This window comes from Oncorhynchus keta, chromosome 35 (genome assembly GCF_023373465.1).
Source record: "Oncorhynchus keta strain PuntledgeMale-10-30-2019 chromosome 35, Oket_V2, whole genome shotgun sequence".
Taxonomy (NCBI): domain Eukaryota; kingdom Metazoa; phylum Chordata; class Actinopteri; order Salmoniformes; family Salmonidae; genus Oncorhynchus; species Oncorhynchus keta.
In genome coordinates, this window is record NC_068455.1 from 75,513,018 (window position 1) to 75,534,574 (window position 21,557).

At 44.8% G+C, this 21,557-nt stretch overlaps 2 protein-coding genes and 1 long non-coding RNA gene across 4 annotated transcripts in view; 1 reads left to right on the forward strand and 2 right to left on the reverse strand.

Moving 5' to 3' along the window:
• The window catches only part of dok1b (docking protein 1b), a 36,478-nt gene extending 27,197 nt beyond the window's left edge, over nucleotides 1-9,281 (reverse strand). The window contains exon 1 of the mRNA XM_052497731.1: nucleotides 8,742-9,281. Within this exon, the coding sequence (XP_052353691.1) occupies nucleotides 8,742-8,798 (57 nt within the window). The 5' untranslated portion in view covers nucleotides 8,799-9,281. The remainder of the gene's footprint in view (nucleotides 1-8,741) is intronic.
• LOC127916231 (uncharacterized) lies at nucleotides 3,914-5,460 on the reverse strand. Its single transcript, XR_008094043.1, has 3 exons — nucleotides 5,407-5,460; nucleotides 5,076-5,338; nucleotides 3,914-4,703 (listed from the first exon to the last, which is right to left on the reverse strand). It is a non-coding gene; the product is annotated as an uncharacterized LOC127916231 (long non-coding RNA).
• A 924-nt stretch (nucleotides 9,282-10,205) lies between the features above and the next one.
• Nucleotides 10,206-20,053, forward strand: nagk (N-acetylglucosamine kinase). Of its 2 annotated transcripts, XM_052497738.1 has the most exons (10): nucleotides 10,207-10,329; nucleotides 10,655-10,739; nucleotides 12,105-12,203; nucleotides 13,180-13,321; nucleotides 13,554-13,664; nucleotides 13,852-13,964; nucleotides 15,395-15,482; nucleotides 16,244-16,341; nucleotides 18,397-18,475; nucleotides 19,501-20,053. In XM_052497738.1, exons 1-10 carry the CDS (start codon nucleotides 10,301-10,303, stop codon nucleotides 19,707-19,709), a joined length of 1,053 nt encoding a protein of 350 aa, XP_052353698.1. In that variant the 5' UTR covers nucleotides 10,207-10,300; the 3' UTR covers nucleotides 19,710-20,053. The 2 variants fall into 2 exon arrangements, with proteins under 2 accessions (XP_052353699.1, XP_052353698.1); XM_052497739.1 differs by lacking the exon at nucleotides 12,105-12,203 and having other exon boundaries at nucleotides 10,206-10,329.
• Nucleotides 20,054-21,557: the final 1,504 nt, after the last annotated feature.

The window sequence follows — 21,557 nt, forward strand, 5'->3', positions numbered from 1 at the left end:
TAGTGTAGTGGAGGGTGTTGTAGTGTAGAGTGGAGGGTGTTTAGGGTGTTGTAGTGTAGAGTGGAGGGTGTTGTAGTTCAGACACAGTGTTGTAGTGTAGAAGGGTGTTGTAGTGTAGACTGTTGTAGTGTAGAGTGGAGGGTGTTGTAGTGTAGAGTGGAGGGTGTTGTAGTGTAGAGTGGAGGGTGTTGTAGTGTAGAGTGGAGGGTGTTGTAGTGTAGAGTGGAGGGTGTTGTAGTGTAGAGTGGAGGGTGTTGTAGTGTAGAGTGGAGGGTGTTGTAGTGTAGAGTGGAGGGTGTTATAGTGTAGAGTGGAGGGTGTGTGTGGAGTGTCTGGAGGGTGTTGTAGTGTAGAGTGGAGGGTGTTGTAGTGTAGAGTGGAGGGTGTTGTAGTGTAGAGTGGAGGGTGTTATAGTGTAGAGTGGAGGGTGTTGTAGTGTAGAGTGGAGGGTGTTATAGTGTAGAGTGGAGGGTGTTGTAGTGTAGAGTGGGGGGTGTTATAGTGTAGAGTGGGGGGTGTTGTAGAGTGGAGGGTGTTATAGTGTAGAGTGGAGGGTGTTATAGTGTAGAGGGTGTTGTAGTGTAGAGTGGAGGGTGTTGTAGAGTGGAGGGTGTTATAGTGTAGAGTGGAGGGTGTTGTAGTAGAGGGTGTTATAGTGTAGAGTGGAGGGTGTTATAGTGTAGAGTGGAGGGTGTTATAGTGTAGAGTAGAGGGTGTTATAGTGTTATAGTTATAGCCCAGTATAGTGTTGTCTGACCAGATGAATAGGCTGAGAACGCTGTTAGAGCATTACACACACACACACACACACACGCTCGGGTCACTAGGATTAACAGGGAGTAGGTCACACATTCACCAGTGTTAGAGAACATAACACAACATGGTGTTCTACTCTGCATCGCCTTGCTTTCTACTGCCAGGTAGCAGCATGTTCAGACACGGAGTCATTGTAACTCAGTCAACTCTTCACAGGAGACTATTTTAGGCCTCTCCATCTGGTTCAGACACGGAGTCATTGTAACTTAGTCAACTCTTCACAGGAGACTATTTTAGGCCTCTCCATCTGGTTCAGACACGGAGTCATTGTAACTTAGTCAACTCTTCACAGGAGACTATTTTAGGCCTCTCCATCTGGTTCAGACACAGTCACTACAACTCAGTCAACTCCATGAACTAGGGGGGGCACACACACACACACACACACACACACACACACACCCCCCACACAGACAGACACCCCCACACAGACAGACACCCACACACAGACAGACAACTGACAAAACGTTATACAAGCCCAAATCACTGTGTCAACAGTTCTCCTGCCCAGTGTGTGTGTGTGTGTATGTGTGTCATAGCAGTGTGTAAATAATACTACTACTAATACAGTGTAACCTCAGGAGCCTGTCTGGCTGGGTTTCACCTCGGCTTCATCTCAACTGGTACACTATTCCTTAGTGCTCTACATTTGACCCACGGGCACTACTTAGGGAACTGGGCACTACTTAGGGAACTGGGCACTACTTAGGGAACTGGGCACTACTTAGGGAACTGGGCACTACTTAGGGAACTGGGCACTACTTAGGGAACTGGGCACTACTTAGGGAACTGGGCACTACTTAGGGAACTGGGCACTACTTAGGGAACTGGGCACTACTTAGGGAACTGGGCACTACTTAGGGAACTAGGCACTACTTAGGGAACTAGGCACTACTTAGGGAACTGGGCACTACTTAGGGAACTAGGCACTACTTAGGGAACTAGGACCATACAAGGGTGTTTACTGTCACCCCTCTTTTTATTCCTCTACACCAGCGTTTCCTAAACTCCCTTTTTTTTTAAAAACAAAATCCCCCAGAGATAACACTTCCCTCGGGAAACTGAACTCATTCCACAAATCAATATCCCTAACTTTTTACAGTTCTTTCAACGAGAGCGTTCTGTGTTTCTGGTTCACGTGCCTCTCTGTCAAGATGAGGAACAGCCTCCAGACCGTTACAAACACCTGATCTAAGACCAGGAGGAGAGGCCCATGACGTCCTGGGGGACTGCAGGTCCTCAACCCGCAGTTCCAACTGCTCCCCGTTGGACACCACCTGCTCGGTCTCAGGTGTTCCACCCAAAAGGCGCAAGGGCCTCGTTTGTGGCCTATGGCCATCTGCCTGGTTAACAGAACCATCAAGGATGACTATTCTAGAGATAGCTTAGCCATTAATTAACAACTTTTAGTTCAAATTTGAGTTTCTTTAGATTGAACCATGCACTTTTACCTTAATTTTTATACGGTCTGTTTGTGCTGTCTGAAGCACCCCGACAGCCCCTCAGGGATTAATACAGTTATATTGCATTAATGTCAGCCCCTCAGGGATTAATAAAGTTATATTGTATTCATGTCAGCCATTCAGGGATTAATAAAGTTATATTGTATTCATGTCAGCCACTCAGGGATTAATAAAGTTGTATTATATTAATGTCAGCCCCTCAGGGATTAATACAGTTGTATTGCATTAATGTCAGCCCCTCTGGATTAATAAAGTTATATTGTATTGATGTCAGCCCTTCAGGAATTAATAAAGTTGTATTGTATTAATGTCAGCCCCTCTGGATTAATAAAGTTATATTGTATTGATGTCAGCCCTTCAGGAATTAATAAAGTTGTATTGTATTAATGTCAGCCCCTCAGGGAATAATAAAGTTGTATTGTATTAATGTCAACCCCTCAGGGATTAATACAGTTGTATTGTATTAATGTCAACACCTCAAGGGATTAATAAAGTTGTATTGTATTAATGTCAGCCCCTCAGGGATGAATAAAGTTGTATTGTATTAATGTCAGCCCCTCAGGGATTAATACAGTTGTATTGTATTAATGTCAACCCCTCTGGGATTAATAAAGTTGTATTGTATTAATGTCAACCCCTCTGGGATTAATAAAGTTGTATTGTATTAATGTCAACCCCTCAGGGATTAATACAGTTGTATTGTATTAATGTCAACCCTCAGGGATTAATACAGTTGTATTGTATTAATGTCAACCCCTCAGGGATTAATACAGTTGTATTGTATTAATGTCAACCCCTCAGGGATTAATACAGTTGTATTGTATTAATGTCAGCCCCTCAGGGATTAATACAGTTGTATTGTATTAATGTCAGCCCCTCAGGGATTAATACAGTTGTATTGTATTAATGTCAACCCCTCTGGGATTAATAAAGTTGTATTGTATTAATGTCAACCCCTCTGGGATTAATAAAGTTGTATTGTATTAATGTCAACCCCTCGGGGATTAATAAAGTTGTATTGTATTAATGTCAACCCCTCAGGGATTAATACAATTGTATTGTATTTATACTGTAATAGCTTCTCTGATTTCTACACCCTCCAGGCCCTTAATAACACAACATATCCTCCATCCATCCACCACACCGTCTAGAGTCTGCTGCTGCAGGGTGTAGACAAGCAGCTGCCTGTCTCTCAGTGTGTGTGGAGGCTGGTGGGAGGAGCTATTGGAGGACGGGCTCATTGTAATGTCTGGAAAGGTACAAATGGAACAGAGTCAAACATCTGGTTTCCATGTTTCATCAGTTTAATATCTCCCCAATTTCATGATATTCCCATACGAACTGCTTGGCACACTGCTCACTGTTTCCACCAATGTGTTAGAGGAAACACCGTACAACTGGCAACCGAAAACAGCATGCAGGCGCCCGGCCCGCCACAAGGAGTCCCTAGAGCGCGACGGGACAAGGACATCCCGGCCGGCCAAACCCTCTCCTAACCCGGACGATGCTGGGCCAATTGTGCGCCGCCTCATGGGTCTCCCCGGTTACAGCCTGGGATCGAAGTGACGCCTCAAGCGCCTCGACGCAGTGCCGTAGACCGCTGTGCCGTAGACCGCTGTGCCGTAGACCGCTGTGCCACTCGGGAGGCCCCGTTTGATACCGTTCCATTTGAGTCATTAAAATGAGCCCAAACCTCCTTTTGCTTATCGGAAAGTCAAAGCTTATAGCATCCTCTTCTGACTGCATTAGTAAGAAGTTTCAACAATCATGCATAGATGCCTAGCTGACAAGACAAAAACACAATAATAATTCAAAATGAAGTAGGGTACAGTTAAGATCTATAGTAGGTGTATCTGTATGATTTCAAAAACGGGAATTGAGCAGTGCCCTGCTATAAATGTACTTATGAAACCTTCAGACTTATTAGTAGTACACAGTTGTGTCACAACCATGTCTTGAGGTTGGAAAATGTATCAAAGTGTGTGTTCTCACCAACAGAACGGATGCTTACACAATCCTCCCTGTTTAAAATCTACCACCATCTGACGCGGTCTACCACCATCTGACAGCATTTAACACCATCTGACACTGTCTGACCTGTCTAACACCATCTGACACCATGTAACTGTCTACCACCATCTGACACCATTTAACACCATTTAACACATATACCGCCATCTGACACCATCTTCCGCCACCATTTAATACTGTCTACCGCCACCTGACACCGTCTGCCGCCATTTTACACCATCTGCCACCATTTAATACTGTCTACCGCCACCTGACACCATCTGCCACCATTTAATACTGTCGACCGCCACCTGACACCATTTAATACTGTCTACCGCCACCTGACACCATCTGCCACCATTTAATACTGTCTACCGCCACCATCTGCCACCATTTAATACTGTCTAACGCCACCTGACACCGTCTGCCACCATTTTACACCGTCTGCCACCATTTAATACTGTCTACCGCCACCTGACACCGTCTGCCGCCATTTTACACCATCTGCCACCATTTAATACTGTCTACCACCACCTGACACCATCTGCCACCATTTAATACTGTCTACCGCCACCATCTGCCACCATTTAATACTGTCTACCGCCACCTGACACCATCTGCCACCATTTAATACTGTCTACCGCCACCATCTGCCACCATTTAATACTGTCTACCGCCACCATCTGCCACCATTTAATACTGTCTACCGCCACCTGACACCATCTGCCACCATTTAATACTGTCTACCGCCACCATCTGCCACCATTTAATACTGTCTAACACCACCTGACACCATCTGCCACCATTTAATACTGTCTACCGCCACCATCTGACACTATTTAATACTGTCTAACGCCACCTGACACCGTCTGCCACCATCTGCCACCATTTAATACTGTCTACCGCCACCTGACACCATCTGCCACCATCTGCCACCATTTAATACTGTCGACCGCCACCTGACACCATCTGCCACCATTTAATACTGTCTACCGCCACCTGACACCATCTGCCACCATCTGCCACCATTTAATACTGTCTACCGCCACCTGACACCATCTGCCACTTTAATACTGTCGACCACCATCTGCCACCATTTAATACTGTCGACCGCCACCTGACACCATCTGCCACCATTTAATACTGTCGACCGCCACCTGACACCATTTAATACTGTCTAACCTGACTGTCTACCTCCACCTGACACCATCTGCCACCATTTAATACTGTCTACCGCCACCTGACACCATCTGCCACCATTTAATACTGTCTACCGTCACCTGACACCATCTGCCACCATTTAATACTGTCTACCGCCACCTGACACCATTTAATACTGTCGACCTCCACCTGACACCATCTGCCACCATTTAATACTGTCGACCGCCACCTGACACCATCTGCCACCATTTAATACTGTCTACCGCCACTTGACACCGTCTGACACCATTTAATACTGTCTACCGTCACTTGACACCATCTGCCACCATTTAATACTGTCTACCGCCACTTGACACCGTCTGACACCATTTAATACTGTCTACCGCCACTTGACACCGTCTGACACCATTTAATACTGTCTACCGCCACTTGACACCGTCTGACACCATTTAATACTGTCTACCGCCACTTGACACCATCTGCCACCATTTAATACCGTCGACCGCCACTTGACACCGTCTGACACCATTTAATACTGTCTACCGCCACCTGACACCATCTGCCACCATTTAATACTGTCTACCGCCACTTGACACCATCTGCCGCCATCTTACACCGTCAGTCATAACCACACATAATAATAGACCGTGGTACACTGATGGACCCACCAGAAAGAGAGAGATACAGAAAAATCTTTGACCATGTACAGACTCAGTGAGCATTGCCTTGCTATTGAGAAAGGTCGCTGTAGGCAGACCTGGCTCTCAAGAGAAGACAGGCTATGTGCACACTGCCCACAAAATGAGGTGGAGACTGAGCTGCACTTCCTAACCTCCTGCCAAATGTATGACCATATTAGAGACACATATTTCCCTCAGATTACACAGACCCACAAAGATTTAGAAAACAAATGCAATGTTGATAAACTCCCATATCTACTGGGTGAAATACCACAGTGTGACATCACAGCAGCAAGATGTGTGACCTGTTGCCACAAGAAAAGGGCAACCAGTGAAGAACAAACACCATTGCAAATACATGTATTTTCCCTTTTGTACTCTATTTACAAATTGTTACAACACTGTATATAGACATAATATAACATTTGAAATGTCTTTATTCTTTTAGAACTTGTGTGAGTGTAATATTTACTGTTCACTTTTATTGTTTATTTCACTTTTGTTTATTCATTTCACTTGCTTTGGCAATATAAACATGTTTCCCATGCCAATAAAACCCCTTGAATTGAATTGAGAGAGAAACAGAGAGACAGAGAAAAAGTACAAAGAGGCCTCTTACAGACTAGTGATCGTGTGTTACTATGAACAGGCCTGGGTGCATATTTTTATATTTTTAACCTTTATTTAAGGCCTAGGCAAGTCAGTTAAGAGTGTAGCGTGGGTTAACTGCCTGTTCAGGGGCAGAACGACAGATTTGTACCTTGTCAGCTCTGAGATTTGAACTTGCAACCTTTCGGTTACTAGTCCAACGCTCTAACCACTAGGCTACCCTGCCGCCTATATATAACCCTGCCGTTATATACAGGCCTGAGGGCTCTAGGGCAAGGTAGTTATATACAGGCCTGAGGGCTCTAGGGCAAGGTAGTTATATACAGGCCTGGGTGCTCTAGGGCAAGGTAGTTATATACAGGCCTGGGTGCTTTAGGGCAAGGTAGTTATATACAGGCCTGGGTGCTTTAGGGCAAGGTAGTTATATACAGGCCTGGGTGCTTTAGGGCAAGGTAGTTATATACAGGCCTGGGTGCTTTAGGGCAAGGTAGTTATATACAGGCCTGGGGGCTTTAGGGCAAGGTAGTTATATACAGGCCTGGGTGCTTTAGGGCAAGGTAGTTATATACAGGCCTGGGTGCTCTAGGGCAAGGTAGTTATATATGTTTAACCTTTATTTAACTAGGCAAGTCAGTTAAGAGTGTAGCGTGGGTTAACTGCCTGTTCAGGGGCAGAACGACAGATTTGTACCTTGTCAGCTCTGAGATTTGAACTTGCAACCTTTCGGTTACTAGTCCAACGCTCTAACCACTAGGCTACCCTGCCGCCTATATATAACCCTGCCGTTATATACAGGCCTGAGGGCTCTAGGGCAAGGTAGTTATATACAGGCCTGGGGGCTCTAGGGCAAGGTAGTTATATACAGGCCTGAGGGCTCTAGGGCAAGGTAGTTATATACAGGCCTGGGGGCTTTAGGGCAAGGTAGTTATATACAGGCCTGAGGGCTCTAGGGCAAGGTAGTTATATACAGGCCTGGGGGCTCTAGGGCAAGGTAGTTATATACAGGCCTGAGGGCTCTAGGGCAAGGTAGTTATATACAGGCCTGGGGGCTTTAGGGAAAGGTAGTTATATACAGGCCTGGGGGCTTTAGGGCAAGGTAGTTATATACAGGCCTGGGGGCTTTAGGGCAAGGTAGTTATATACAGGCCTGGGGGCTTTAGGGCAAGGTAGTTATATACAGGCCCGGGGGCTTTAGGGCAAGGTAGTTATATACAGGCCTGGGGGCTTTAGGGAAAGGTAGTTATATACAGGCCTGGGGGCTCTAGGGCAAGGTAGTTATATACAGGCCTGGGGGCTTATAGGGGAACGTAGTTATATACAGACTGAAAGATAGAACATGAATGTCCTCTATTGACTCTTATTAAATACTTAGTAATCGTGATACTTGATAAGATTGTGTTATGGTTTCTTAATAAAAATGCACTTGCATACACATTACACACACAGTAATAGGCCTACTAAGTTGCAGCTGACACTGCAGAGAAAAAACAACTACTCCAATATTGAAGCTGAAACAGACTGAATAAATACTGACAGTAGTACTATACATTCAGGTTTAGACTGCTCTAAACCTAGACCTATCCGTCAGCAAACAGTTCAAATGAGTTGATGGCTATAGGGCAATATCATGTCCAAACATTGATGCTGAGTTGCAATAGAGAGCTAAACTGGTCCCTTCTCTTACTTCCCCTTGTTGTGGAACTCGTTCGGCAATACGATTTTTGCATAATATCAAAACTAAATCTTTGACATGGGATGTACATTAGGCTACAATGGTTTGCTGGATGGTCGGGCCCGGCGTCTGAACTTAACTGGATACAATAGCTTACTTTAATTGGATCAATGTGTGCTCTATGACGTAGAAGAACGGTCCCAAGTCCAGTCCGCGACGGTTAACAACCGGATAGGGCCATTCTGTATTTTTCCTCTTCAACTTGAAAACACTTTTAGTGGGCTATGACAAGTTAGAATTACGTAGCTTTAAAATATTTTATTGTCTTACCTTGCCAAATTTCTGATGTTGAACGTAAAGTTGTCCCTCTTTTACGTGGGTATCCATCTCCAAAGTTCGGACCCCCAGTCCCAAGAACTAGGAATACTCTCGAATTTGACACCACTTTTCGGTTACTTTTCCTTCTCTGTCTGAACTTCCTTCAACTCAAGTTTACTTACTTCCGCAAACAACGCGCTTTTCTCAACATTCCGAGGCATTTAAAGTATTTTAATACAATGAATACATGTTTAAAACGGGGGGGAGTACCCTCTAGTCTTGAAAAAGTTGTTATCTAACGTCGTGAAAACCTGACGGTAATGTTATTGTCTGTCGCTTGTCGCCACCCGCCGCTCCCTCTTCCTCCTTGTGCCCCGCGTGCCGTGTGTCCACGCAGTCTGGCGTGCATGATGAGTGAGTGCACTGCCCCGCTCTCTCCTCTGTTCCTCTCTCTTCTCCTCCCACCTCCTCGTTTTGCACTCCGTCTGACAGCACGAGGACAACAGCAGAGCAGCATAGTTCAACAGCTGGCTCGCAGTGCCACACACACCTTTGACTTATGTTTGTTTGTTAATGAATTATTTCGGAAAGAAGTAGAATGTGCTTAACCAACGTCAGTAGAGGTGCAACCTAAAAATGTGTAGACATCATTGGACAGGAAAAGGCGCAATCCTCGCTCACCATGAAAAATAGGTCGTTTTATTAAGATACATTTTAAAGATTGACGTTTCAACTTTCAATAGCCTTCTTCAGAATAATTACAATGAGAATAGACAGGTTCCTTACCGGGCATTCTTTCAAAATAAAAAATAGCATTGCAACATTTTGTGCATAATGCATTTGAATTCAGAGTCAATGTATATAATTCATTGGAATTCAAATAATAGGCCTGCATTGATCCTTCATGTGTTGACTTGGTTGTGCCCAAGTTTGCTCAACATATAGACAATGCGTGTGCCTTTTGCCAAGATGTCACACAGGAATTATGTGTGTTTGTAATCTTTGTGAAATTACATAATATCTCTACTTGTCCTCTCTGGCTGACTCAACACACCTTGTCCCCAGATCTTTATCACCAAAATAACAGCCACGCAATCTTTATAACTGTCTCGCTCGCTCTCTCTCTCACACTCACACACACACACAAATACACAGAATATTTTGTACTATTCGTGTGGGAACCTAAAATTGATTTCCATTCAAAATCCTATTTTCCCAAACCTAACCCCTTCACCTAAAATACCCGTTGCCCCTCCCCTCCCCATTCTTCATTGGCATGGGAAACATGTATCCATTCAATTTCAACTTGTGTAATTCCGCCCCCTGCTGGTTATTAGGCAATACTGCGACACTGAGCCCCAGAGTAGATACCAGAATAGCTCCTGAGTGAAACTGGGCGATGAATGTAATTATTTACAAGGCATGGATATCATAAGATCCTCCCACAATAAAACTGATTATATAAAAGTTATTTTAAAAAATGTCAAAGTCTAAACTGTATAATCTGATCTGATTGGATCAGAAATTGAAGTGACGTGTCACATGATCGAAACAGGAAAAAGAGAGAAGTAATGGCTGCAGTGTTCGGTGGTGTTGAAGGGTGAGTCTCTAATAAACCATTTTTATCCGGTAATAATTTGAATGAAAACGTGTTATCAGGCAGATATAGCGCAGAACTGATTAGGGCAAAAGGCTGTGCTGTTGTTTGATTGTCACATAGAACATAAACCTGTCTGACTAAACTCTACACCAACGATTCATCAGACACTTCCTTTCACCAGGGGGTGGCGTTTAGTCAGTTAAATGAAACATTCCTTTGTGACAATATCCATATTCTTAAGGAAAAGCTTCCTATTCATTTGATTTGATTTGTGTGTGCGCGGCGCTCCTGTCGGCCTGTCTGTGCGTGTCATCTATTGTAACAGTGGTGGGACCCACTCCAAGGCGGTATTGGTCTCTGAGAATGGGAAAATCCTTGCAGAGACAGACGGCCCCTCAACCAACCACTGGGTGAGATGACAGATCTAGGATCAGTTTACCATATTCCATAGCCTGATGTTAACCATTAGGTGGTTAAAGTAAAGCTGACCACAGATCAGCCGAAGGCCCCTCAACCAACCACTGAATGAGACCACAGAACTGACAGTACACTTTTATTATGACAGCGAGTAGATTCCAATGTACAGGAAATGAGTTCCGACACCTCAAATGTTCTACTGCTTGAGTTCCTGCACCCCTTGTAGATTATTGGCTTAGAAATACTATCCGGCATCTAAATTAAAAACATAATCGGCATCTATTTCAGTCCAACCACTTGTAAGTGCTGATCTGAAGTCAGCTTTGTGTTTTCCCTCCTAATGGTTAAGGTCAGGATTTAGAGATGGTAAGCTGGTCTTAGATCTGTGCATAGAAGTGTGAAGAAAGAGGACGTTAAGCTTCTATTAAAGTCATGAGTGGTTCTTCTACATTATGAAACGTTTCATGAGTGATGACGATGTGTTGTCTTTCAGTTGGTGGGTGTTGACTGTATGTGTTGTCTTTCAGTTGGTGGGTGTTGACTGTATGTGTTGTCCTTCAGTTGGTGGGTGTTGACTGTATGTGTTGTCTTTCAGTTGGTGGGTGTTGACTGTGTGTGTGTTGTCTTTCAGTTGGTGGGTGTTGACTGTGTGTGTTGTCTTTCAGTTGGTGGGTGTTGACTGTATGTGTTGTCTTTCAGTTGGTGGGTGTTGACTGTATGTGTTGTCTTTCAGTTGGTGGGTGTTGACTGTATGTGTTGTCTTTCAGTTGGTGGGTGTTGACTGTGTGTGTTGTCTGTTCAGTTGGTGGGTGTTGACTGTGTGTGTTGTCTTTCAGTTGGTGGGTGTTGACTGTGTGTGTTGTCTTTCAGTTGGTGGGTGTTGACTGTATGTGTTGTCTTACAGTTGGTGGGTGTTGACTGTATGTGTTGTCTTTCAGTTGGTGGGTGTTGACTGTATGTGTTGTCTTTCAGTTGGTGGGTGTTGACTGTATTGGTGGGTGTGTCTTTCAGTTGGTGGGTGTTGACTGTATGTGTTGTCTTTCAGTTCAGTTGGTGGGGGTGTTGACTGTATGTGTTGTCTTTCAGTTGGTGGGTGTTGACTGTGTGTGTTGTCTTTCAGTTGGTGGGTGTTGACTGTATGTGTTGTCTTTCAGTTGGTGGGTGTTGACTGTATGTGTTGTCTTTCAGTTGGTGGGTGTTGACTGTATGTGTTGTCTTTCAGTTGGTGGGTGTTGACTGTATGTGTTGTCTTTCAGTTGGTGGGTGTTGACTGTATGTGTTGTCTTTCAGTTGGTGGGTGTTGACTGTATGTGTTGTCTTACAGTTGGTGGGTGTTGACTGTATGTGTTGTCTTTCAGTTGGTGGGTGTTGACAAGTGTATCGAGGCCATCAACAACATGGTCCAGAAAGCCAAAATAGAAGCAGGGCTAGATCCAGACACACCTCTCCACTCTCTGGTGAATCAATTCATGATTTTAATGCAAAAATCTAATCTAAAGCCTAATATACAAGCATTTTGCTACATCTGCTAAATATGTGTATGTGACCAATCAAATTAGATTTTGATATACTATTTACTAGCTCTGTTAGCTACTCAAAATGGCGATCCTGAGCACTTGTATTGAGTGTATAATTTGTGATGCATCTACACAGAATCACCTTTTTTTGTGTAGCTAATTGTAGTTCTTGGGTTGTGTATTGTGTAGGCTAATAGTTACGAAGGCTTAAGGTGAATTCCATGTATACAAAATAAAAATGACCCATGAGCACCAACGTGCAATTCATAGGAGCATGTCAAATTGAGGCAAATGAAAGCTAAGAGTTTATATGTTTTACAAATTAAGGAATATATATATACATACATACATACATACAGTGGGGCAAAAAAGTATTTAGTTAGCCACCAATTGTGCAAGTTTCCCACTTAAAAAGATGAGAGGCTGGAATGTTCATCATAGGTTCACTTCAACTATGACAGACAAAATGAGAAGAAAAAAATCCAGAAAATCACATTGTAGGATTTTTAATGAATTTATTTGCAAATTATGATGGAAAATACGTTTTTTCAAAACTCAAGGTATGATGTCATAGCTGACGCCCCATTCTTTCTGCAGACGTCTGGGAATCTTAATTCAGCTGGTTTTCATTTTAAAAAACGGAGGGAGATTTTACCAAAATTCTGTTACCAAATTTTGCATCTGCACTGTTCTTCCAGTAAAATGTGTTTTTGTAAAATATTTGGTGTAAATTGTTTAAAGTAGTCCTTGTCCATAGAGTTATATGGTTTGTTAAAATTTGAAATCAATGGTTTTTGTTTGGCATACCTTTTAAGTGAAGAATCTGAGTCCAAGCGCAAATCTGTTACTGTGTAATTGCCCCTTTTTACCAAGTAGGCTAACTAATATAATTACTTGTAATATCTCACTCTCCCAGGGAATGTCTCTTAGCGGAGGGGAACAGAAGGATGCTATAGAGAAGATCATCTGTGAGATGAAGAACAGGTTTCCTAAACTCAGCATCAATTATTACATCACCACCGATGCCATCGGCGCCATGGCAACAGCCAGCGACCGGGGTAACGGAACCATCTTGTTGACATAACATTTTTTTAATTGAAAGTGATAAATTAGGATTTGAAAGAATGATTTAATATGATCAATAGCCGGTATGAGAAGTGGATCTTGTAATCTGTGTGTGGTGTCCTTCGACTTAATTGTTGAAAGGAATGTTCACTGTCATTTTACAACTGTGTAGTGTGACTTCACTCATCCCTCCATCTCTCTCTGCCCCTCTCACACTACATATAGGAGGTATAGTGTTGATCAGTGGGACTGGCTCTAACTGTAAGCTGGTGAACCCAGATGGAAGCCAGGTCGGCTGTGGAGGCTGGGGTCATATGATGGGGGACGAGGGGTCAGGTAGCCATGACGACAACAATCAACATAAACAGAAGTCCAATAAACTTGTCTTCTCTTATGATCACCTCTCTCTTTTCCTCCATTCATTTCTTTTTTCATTCTACTGTTTCTCTCTCTCTCTTCCCCCCTTTTCCTTTCCATTCTCTTTCCCTCTTCTCCCCCCCCCCCTCTTTTCTCTCTCCATCAGCGTTCTGGATCTCCCACCTGGCAGTGAAGACGGTGTTCGATGCCAAAGACAACCTGGTCAAGCCCCATCATGATGTCACTCACGTCAAGAAGGTCATTGAGAATTACTTCCAGGTGAGAGGTCAACCGAAAGTACAACAGGAAATTAAATCGAGTACAGGCTTAACTGAATGACAACCGAGACAGAATGCAATATGGGATTTCATTGAATAGTTTGGGCCGGGTGCTGCTGATCGGTTGCCCTAAACGATGGTTCTGATGACGGGTTTCAGTTGGTGGTGGAGGTGGAAGGTCGTTTGGTGGAGGTGGAAGGTCGTTTGGTGGTGGTGGAAGGTCGTTTGGTGGTGGTGGAAGGTCGTTTGGTGGTGGTGGAAGGTCGTTTGGTGGTGGTGGAAGGTCGTTTGGTGGTGGTGGAAGGTCGTTTGGTGGTGGTGGTGGAAGGTCGTTTGGTGGTGGTGGAAGGTCGTTTGGTGGTGGTGGAAGGTCGTGTGGAGGTGGAAGGTCGTTTGGTGGTGGTGGAAGGTCGTTTGGTGGTGGTGGAAGGTCGTTTGGTGGAGGTGGAAGGTCGTGTGGAGGTGGAAGGTCGTGTGGTGGTGGTGGAAGGTCGTGTGGAGGTGGAAGGTCGTTTGGTGGTGGTGGAAGGTCGTTTGGTGGTGGTGGAAGGTCGTTTGGTGGTGGTGGAAGGTCGTTTGGTGGTGGTGGAAGGTCGTTTGGTGGTGGTGGAAGGTCGTTTGGTGGTGGTGGAAGGTCGTTTGGTCGTGTGGAGGTGGGAGGTCGTGTGGAGGTGGAAGGTCGTTTGGTGGTGGTGGAAGGTCGTTTGGTGGTGGAAGGTCGTTGGAAGTCTGCTGCTGCAAAACAGCAAGTGGGAGAAACAATGTAGATTCATACCCATTGGTTGAAAGGAAGGAAACGGATTATTGCACCAGTGAGCTCATAGGTTAATCAGCAAGCGGGGTGCCATGCTCGGAGACTGAAGTTAATAGGTGGATGACATTCCCCTTGCTAATAGTGAAGGAGGAAGAAAGACATGACGTTATGCTGATGAGGTGACGTTATAAACACTACCCCATAAATGCCTGCTGTGCTGATGAGGTAAGACAGGAAGCAATGTGAATTATGTTGAGTTATGTTGAGTGCCAAGCCATTCAGGCCAGTCTTCCTGATTTTAATCGGGTGTGAATGGCTTGGCACTTTTAATTCATCAAGTAAACAACATATTTTACATCTACATTATGTTTGAGTTGTTCATCTAACCTCTCTCTCTCCCCTTCTCTCTCTCTATCTCTCTCTCTCTCTTCCTCCCCTTCCCCTCTTTCTCTCTCTTTCTCTTTCCCTCTCCTTCCCTCTCTCTCTCTCTTTCTCTCTCCTTCCCTCTCTCTTTCTCTCTCCTTCCCTCTCTCTCTCTCTTTCTCTCTTTCCCTCTCCTTCCCTCTCTCTCTCCCCCTCTCCTCTCTCGCTCTCCTCTCTCACCCTCCTCTCTCTCCCTCCCCTTCTCTCTCTCCCCTTCTCTCTCTCCCTCCCCTTTTCTCTCTCTCCATCTACAGGTATCAGACTTGATGGGGATGCTGCCTCATCTCTATAGAAACTTCCAGAAGTCTCACTTTGCAGGACTCTGCCAGAAAATAGCTGAAGGTTAGTTATCCTCTTATTTTCACTCTCCCAAAAGCGTAAGTGTGTTTGGACTGGACTCTTGTGTTTGGACTGGACTCGTGTGTTTGGACTGGACTCGTGTGTTTGGACTGGACTCGTGTGTTTGGACTGGACTCGTGTGTTTGGACTGGACTCGTGTGTTTGGACTGGACTCGTGTGTTTGGACTGGACTCGTGTGTTTGGACTGGACTCGTGTGTTGGGACTGGACTCGTGTGTTTGGACTGGACTCGTGTGTTTGGACTGGACTCGTGTGTTTGGACTGGACTCGTGTGTTTGGACTGGACTCGTGTGTTGGGACTGGACTCGTGTGTTTGGACTGGACTCGTGTGTTTGGACTGGACTCGCGTGTTTGGACTGGACTCGCGTGTTTGGACTGGACTCGCGTGTTTGGACTGGACTCGTGTGTTTGGACTGGACTCGCGTGTTTGGACTGGACTCGCGTGTTTGGACTGGACTCGCGTGTTTGGACTGGACTCGCGTGTTTGGACTGGACTCGTGTGTTGGGACTGGACTCGTGTGTTTGGACTGGACTCGTGTGTTTGGACTGGACTCGTGTGTTTGGACTGGACTCGCGTGTTGGGACTGGACTCGCGTGTTTGGACTGGACTCGCGTGTTTGGACTGGACTCGCGTGTTGGGACTGGACTCGTGTGTTGGGACTGGACTCGTGTGTTGCATGGTTTTAATCAACCTCATACGATATTTTTTATTGATCTATAAATGTGTACTATTGTGAGTTACAGGGGCTAAAGCTGGTGATGCTCTGTGTCAGTATCTGTTCACCCTGGCAGGCAGGGTCCTGGCCCAACACATAGTGGCTGTACTACCTAAAGCACAACAGGTGAGACACACACACATTTTACCCACATACAGTGCAAAAATGTACTTTTTTACACATTTTGTTACATTACAGCCTTATTCTAAAATGGATTAAATGTTGTTTTTCCATCAATCTACACACAATACCCCATAATGACATCACAATACCCCATAATGACATCACAATACCCCATAACGACATCACAATACCCCATAATGACATCACAATACCCCATAATGACAAAGCAAAAACAGGTTTTAGGATTTTTTTTGCAAATGTATAGAAATTAAAAACTGAAATACAATTTCATAAGTATTCAGACCCTTTTTTTGTTATTTTTTTACCTTTATTTAACTAGGCAAGTCAGTTAAGAACATATTCTTATTTTCAATGACGGCCTGGGAACAGTGGGCTAACTGCCTGTTCAGGGGCTTTGTTGAAGCAGCGATTACAGCCTAGAGTCTTCTTGGGTATGACGCTACAAGCTTGGCACACCTGTATTTGGAGAGTTTCTCCCATTCTTCTCTGCAGATCCTCTCAAGCTCTGTCTGGTTGGATGGGGAGCGTCGCTGCACAGCTATTTTCAGGTCTCTCCAGAGATGTTCAATCGGGTTCAAGTCTGGGCTCTGGCTGGGCCACTCAATAACATTCAGAGACTTGTCCTGAAGCCACGCCTGTGTTGTCTTGACTGTGTGCTTAGGGTCATTGTCCTGTTGGAAGGGGAACCTTCGCCCCAGTCTGAGGTCCTTAGAACTCTGGAGCAGGTTTTCATCAAGGATCTCTGTACTTTGCTCCGTTCATCTTTCCCTCAATTCTGACTATTCTCCCAGTCCCTGGCACTGAAAAACATCCCCACAGCATGATGCTGCCACCACAATGCTTCACTGTAGGGATGGTGCCATGTTTACTTCCAAGCGTCACGCTTGGCTTTCAGGCCAAAGAGTTAAATCCAGAGAACCTTGTTTCTCATGGTCTGAGAGTCTTTAGGTGCTTTTTGACAAACTTCAAGCGGGCTGTCATGTGCCTTTTTATTGAGGAGTGGCTTCCGTCTGACAACTCTACCATAAAGGCCTGATTGGTGGAGTGTTGCACAGATGGTTGTCCTTCTGGAAAGTTCTCCCATCTCCACAGAGGAACTCTGGAGCTCTGTCAGATTAACCATTGTGTTCTTGGTCACCTCCCTGACCAAAGCCCTTCTCCCCTGATTGCCCAGTTTGGCAGGGCGGCCAGCTCTAGGAGGAGTCTTGGTGGTTCCAAACGTCTTCCATTTAAGAATGATGGAGGCCACTGTGTTCTTGGGGACCTTTAATGCTGCATAAAGTTTTTGGTAGCCTTCCCCAGATCTGTGCCTCGACACAATCCTGTCTCGCAGCTCTACGGACAATTCCTTCGACCTCATGACTTGGTTTTTGTTCTGACATGCACTTCCAACTGTGGGACATTATGGAGACAGGTGTGTGCCTTTCCAAATCATGTTCAATCAATTGAATTTACCACAGGTGGACTCCATGCTGTAGAAACATCTCAAGGATGATCAATGGAAACAGGAAGCACCTGAGCTCAATTTTGAGTCTCATAGCAAAGGGTCTGGATAAGGTATCAGTTTATTTTTTAATAAATGTGCAAACATTTCTAAAAACCTGTTTTTGCTTTGTCATTATGGGGTATTGTGATGTCATTGTGGGGTATTGTGATGTCATTGTGGGGTATTGTGATGTCATTGTGGGGTATTGTGATGTCATTGTGGGGTATTGTGATGTCATTGTGGGGTATTGTGATGTCATTGTGGGGTATTGTGATGTCATTGTGGGGTATTGTGATGTCATTGTGGGGTATTGTGATGTCATTGTGGGGTATTGTGTGTAGATTGATGGGAATTTGTTTTAATCCATTTTAGAATAAGGCTGTAACGTAAGAAAATGTGGAAAAGGTCAAAGGGTCTGAATACTTTCAGAATGCACTGTACTTTCACCCTTTTCCATGATGTCGTATATAAGGTTCAACAGATTACACTGATATTGTACCCCCCTTATCTCCATCTCTGTCCCCCTCTCTGTGTCTGTCTCTCTACATCAGGCTCTGTTGACAGGTGAACAGTGTCTACCCATCTTGTGTGTTGGATCAGTGTGGAAGAGCTGGGAGCTGCTGAAGCCAGGTGGGTTGTAACTGACTGTTGTTGGATCAGTCCAGTCCGTTGTCAAAATGTCCTCTTATGGCAGGATTTCCTAGCCTGGGTACTAGTCTGTTTGTGCTAACATCCCACTCCTTGTTAAACATGTTTGGAATGGGATGATGGCACAAATAGATCTGGGACCAGGCTAAGGATTTCCCAGGTCAACATAAAGATGAGCTTTTTTCAAGCCAACGGTCCACACTGGATGTCAAAAGGACACTAAGATCCCCAAGCGCAAAGCCAAGCGTCGGCTGAAGTGCGCCGCCATTGGACCCTGGAGCAGAGGAAACGCGTTCTCTGTCGTGATACATCACACTTTACAATCTGGCAGTCCGACTGACTCATTTGGGTTTGGCGGATGCCAGGAGAAACACTACCTCCCCAAATGCATAGTGCTAACTGTAAAGTTTGGATGAGGAATAATGCTCTGGGGCTGTTTTTCCATGGTTCGGGCTAGGCCCCTTAGTTCCAGTGAAGGGAGATCTTAACACTACAGCATACAGTGACATTCTAGATCATTCTGTGGTTCCAACTTTGTGGCAACAGTTTAGGGAAGGCCCTTTCCTGCTTCAGCGTGACAATGAGCCAGGCCTAATCGCCCAACTTCACTAATGCTCTTGTGGCTGAATGGAAGCAAGTCAATGCAGCAATGTTCCAACATCTAGTGGAAAGCCTTCCCAGAGGAGTGGAGGCTGTTATAGCAGCAAAGGGGGGGGGGACCAACTCCATATTAATGCCCCTGTTTTTGGAACGAGATGTTCAACGATCAGGTGTCCACATACGTTTGGTCATGTAGTGTGTTTTAATTTGTTTAGCTCACATAAATATAATTTAACATTATGCATTAAAGTGTTTAATAGAACAAATGTAGACATTAATACATGCATTTCTATAAATGTGGGAGAGTACCAAGATGGAGGAGCAATGGCTTCCAAACAGCTCCCCCCGTCAGTCATCTAGTGTATATATAAATCATTGGGTTCAGCTAAGCTCTGTCTCGTTGGCAGGTTTCACAGAGGTCCTGGCGGAGTTGGAGTCCACGCCTGCCTTCAAGGGTCATTTCTACGGTTACAACCTGCTGACCCTGAGGCAGTCATCGGGGTCGGCGCTAGGCGGCGCGGTTCTCGGCGCGAAGAGCGCGGGCGCCACGGTAACACTCAACTACGCCGACAACGCACAAGTCTTCTACAAACACTCCTTTCAAAGCAGTCAATGAGGAATCGCCTCTGAACCAATTCAAACGGAGCCTCACAAGCTTGACCAATCAGGATGCAGCTATAAGTAGGGCAACGTTTGGGATTGGACAAATAATTAAGTGCTTGGGATTTATTTGATTAGCTCTGGTTTCTTGTACTTCTAATAACTCTCCACAAGAGGGAGGTCTTTAGCTAACATGCACACCGCAACTGTCCATCAATTGTACTGTGAATCTAAATATATCAGCAGGAAAGATTTAAGTTTAATCATATTAAGAGAATATAGTCTGAGGTATGTTTTCTAATAACTGTAATGCAATTATGAAATATACACAACGTTTTGTAGTAAACATTTGTGAAAGCATTCGGTCGCTGTCTGTTATTTTTACCGATTCTGCTTCTCTCACTTGCTGACAAGGCTACATAATTACCATGGCTTGGATTGGTCAGAACAGCCCGGCCATTGTGACATCATGGTTATGGATTGTTGTGATATGACATTCTGAGTCACAACATTCTATTCCAAAAGGACACAGCAGACAGCGAGTTCTAACCAGTGTGACATCATAGTTCTAACATTCCATTTCTAATCCAGAGGGTGTAGAGGGACATTCTCCTGTAGAAGTTCACACTGGCTGCTTTCTCACTCTGGTAAAGTGATAGATTGAATGTGAGACTGTAAAAACCAGATGAGTATTATGACAAGCCGGAAGGTAAGGTAAAACCAGACATACCTAATTCAATACCACCAAACTAATTCAAGTCAATGGTTCAGCTATTGCGCTGTTCACATACGACAGATTTGCCTGTACTCATATATACCGTTGAAATTAATGACAGTGCCATGACATTGAGCCCTGATGTGTCACGTAAGAGTCTATTTTGTCTCCACTGTCTATGAACAACAGTGAGAGGAAGACATTGAGAAACAGTTGAACACTTAATCCAGATCCCTCGGCCCACACACACACACACACACACACACACAGTCATAGATGGAAGTACACCAGACCTGACAATACTTTAATGGATGGGTCTATACTGGTGACTCAAAGACAACCTCTCTGCTGTACAAATTGTGTTTTGCATCTCTGCGTGGGCAGATGTGTAAGTCGTTTTCTGACCCGGGCCTTCAGAGGAACCCAGCCCTCCACTACATGGTCCCTAGTGGGAAAACAGTGAGAGATAGTCATTTAGTTCAGTTACCTTAACTAGGGACCATCTCCCCATAGGACTCACTTCTCTCATCATGAAGTGCTTTCAGAGGCTAGTTAAGGATCATATCATCTTATCTGAGACCCTAAACCCACTACATTTCGCATACCACCACAACCGATCCACAGGCAACGCCATCGCACTACACACTGCCTTATCCCATTTGAACCAGATGAATACTTATGTAAGAATGCTGTTTGACTGTAGCTCAGCCTTCAACACCTCCAAGCTCATCATTAAGATCAGGACCCTGGGTCTGAACCCCGCCCTGTGCAACTGGGTTCTGGACTTCCTGACGGGCTGTCCCCAGGTGGTGATGGTAGGCAACAACACCTCCACTACGCTGATCCTCAACACGAGGGTCCCACAGGGGTGCGTGCTCAGCTCCCTCCTGTACTCCCTGTTCACCCACATCTCCAACTCAATTATTAAGTTTGCTGATGACAACAGTGGTGGGCCTGATTACCAACAATGACGAAACCGCCTACAGGGAGGAGGTGAGGGCACTCGGTGTGGTATCAGGAAAACAACTTCTCACTCAACAACAAAACAAAAGGAGATTATCGTGAACTTCAGGAAACAGCAGACCCTATTCACATCGAAGGGACAGCAGTGGAGAAGGTGGAAAGTTTTAAGTTCCTCGGAGTACACAT

What these genes read in the sequence shown, in the direction of transcription:
- nagk (XM_052497738.1), top strand. Translation starts at nt 10,301, where the DNA reads ATGGCTGCAGTGTTCGGTGGTGTTGAAGG. An exon ending in GATGGGGGACGAGGGGTCAG is followed by an intron (nt 13,665 to 13,851) that starts GTAGCCATGACG and finishes TCTCTCCATCAG; the next exon opens with CGTTCTGGATCTCCCACCTG. An exon ending in TCATTGAGAATTACTTCCAG is followed by an intron (nt 13,965 to 15,394) that starts GTGAGAGGTCAA and finishes CTCCATCTACAG; the next exon opens with GTATCAGACTTGATGGGGAT.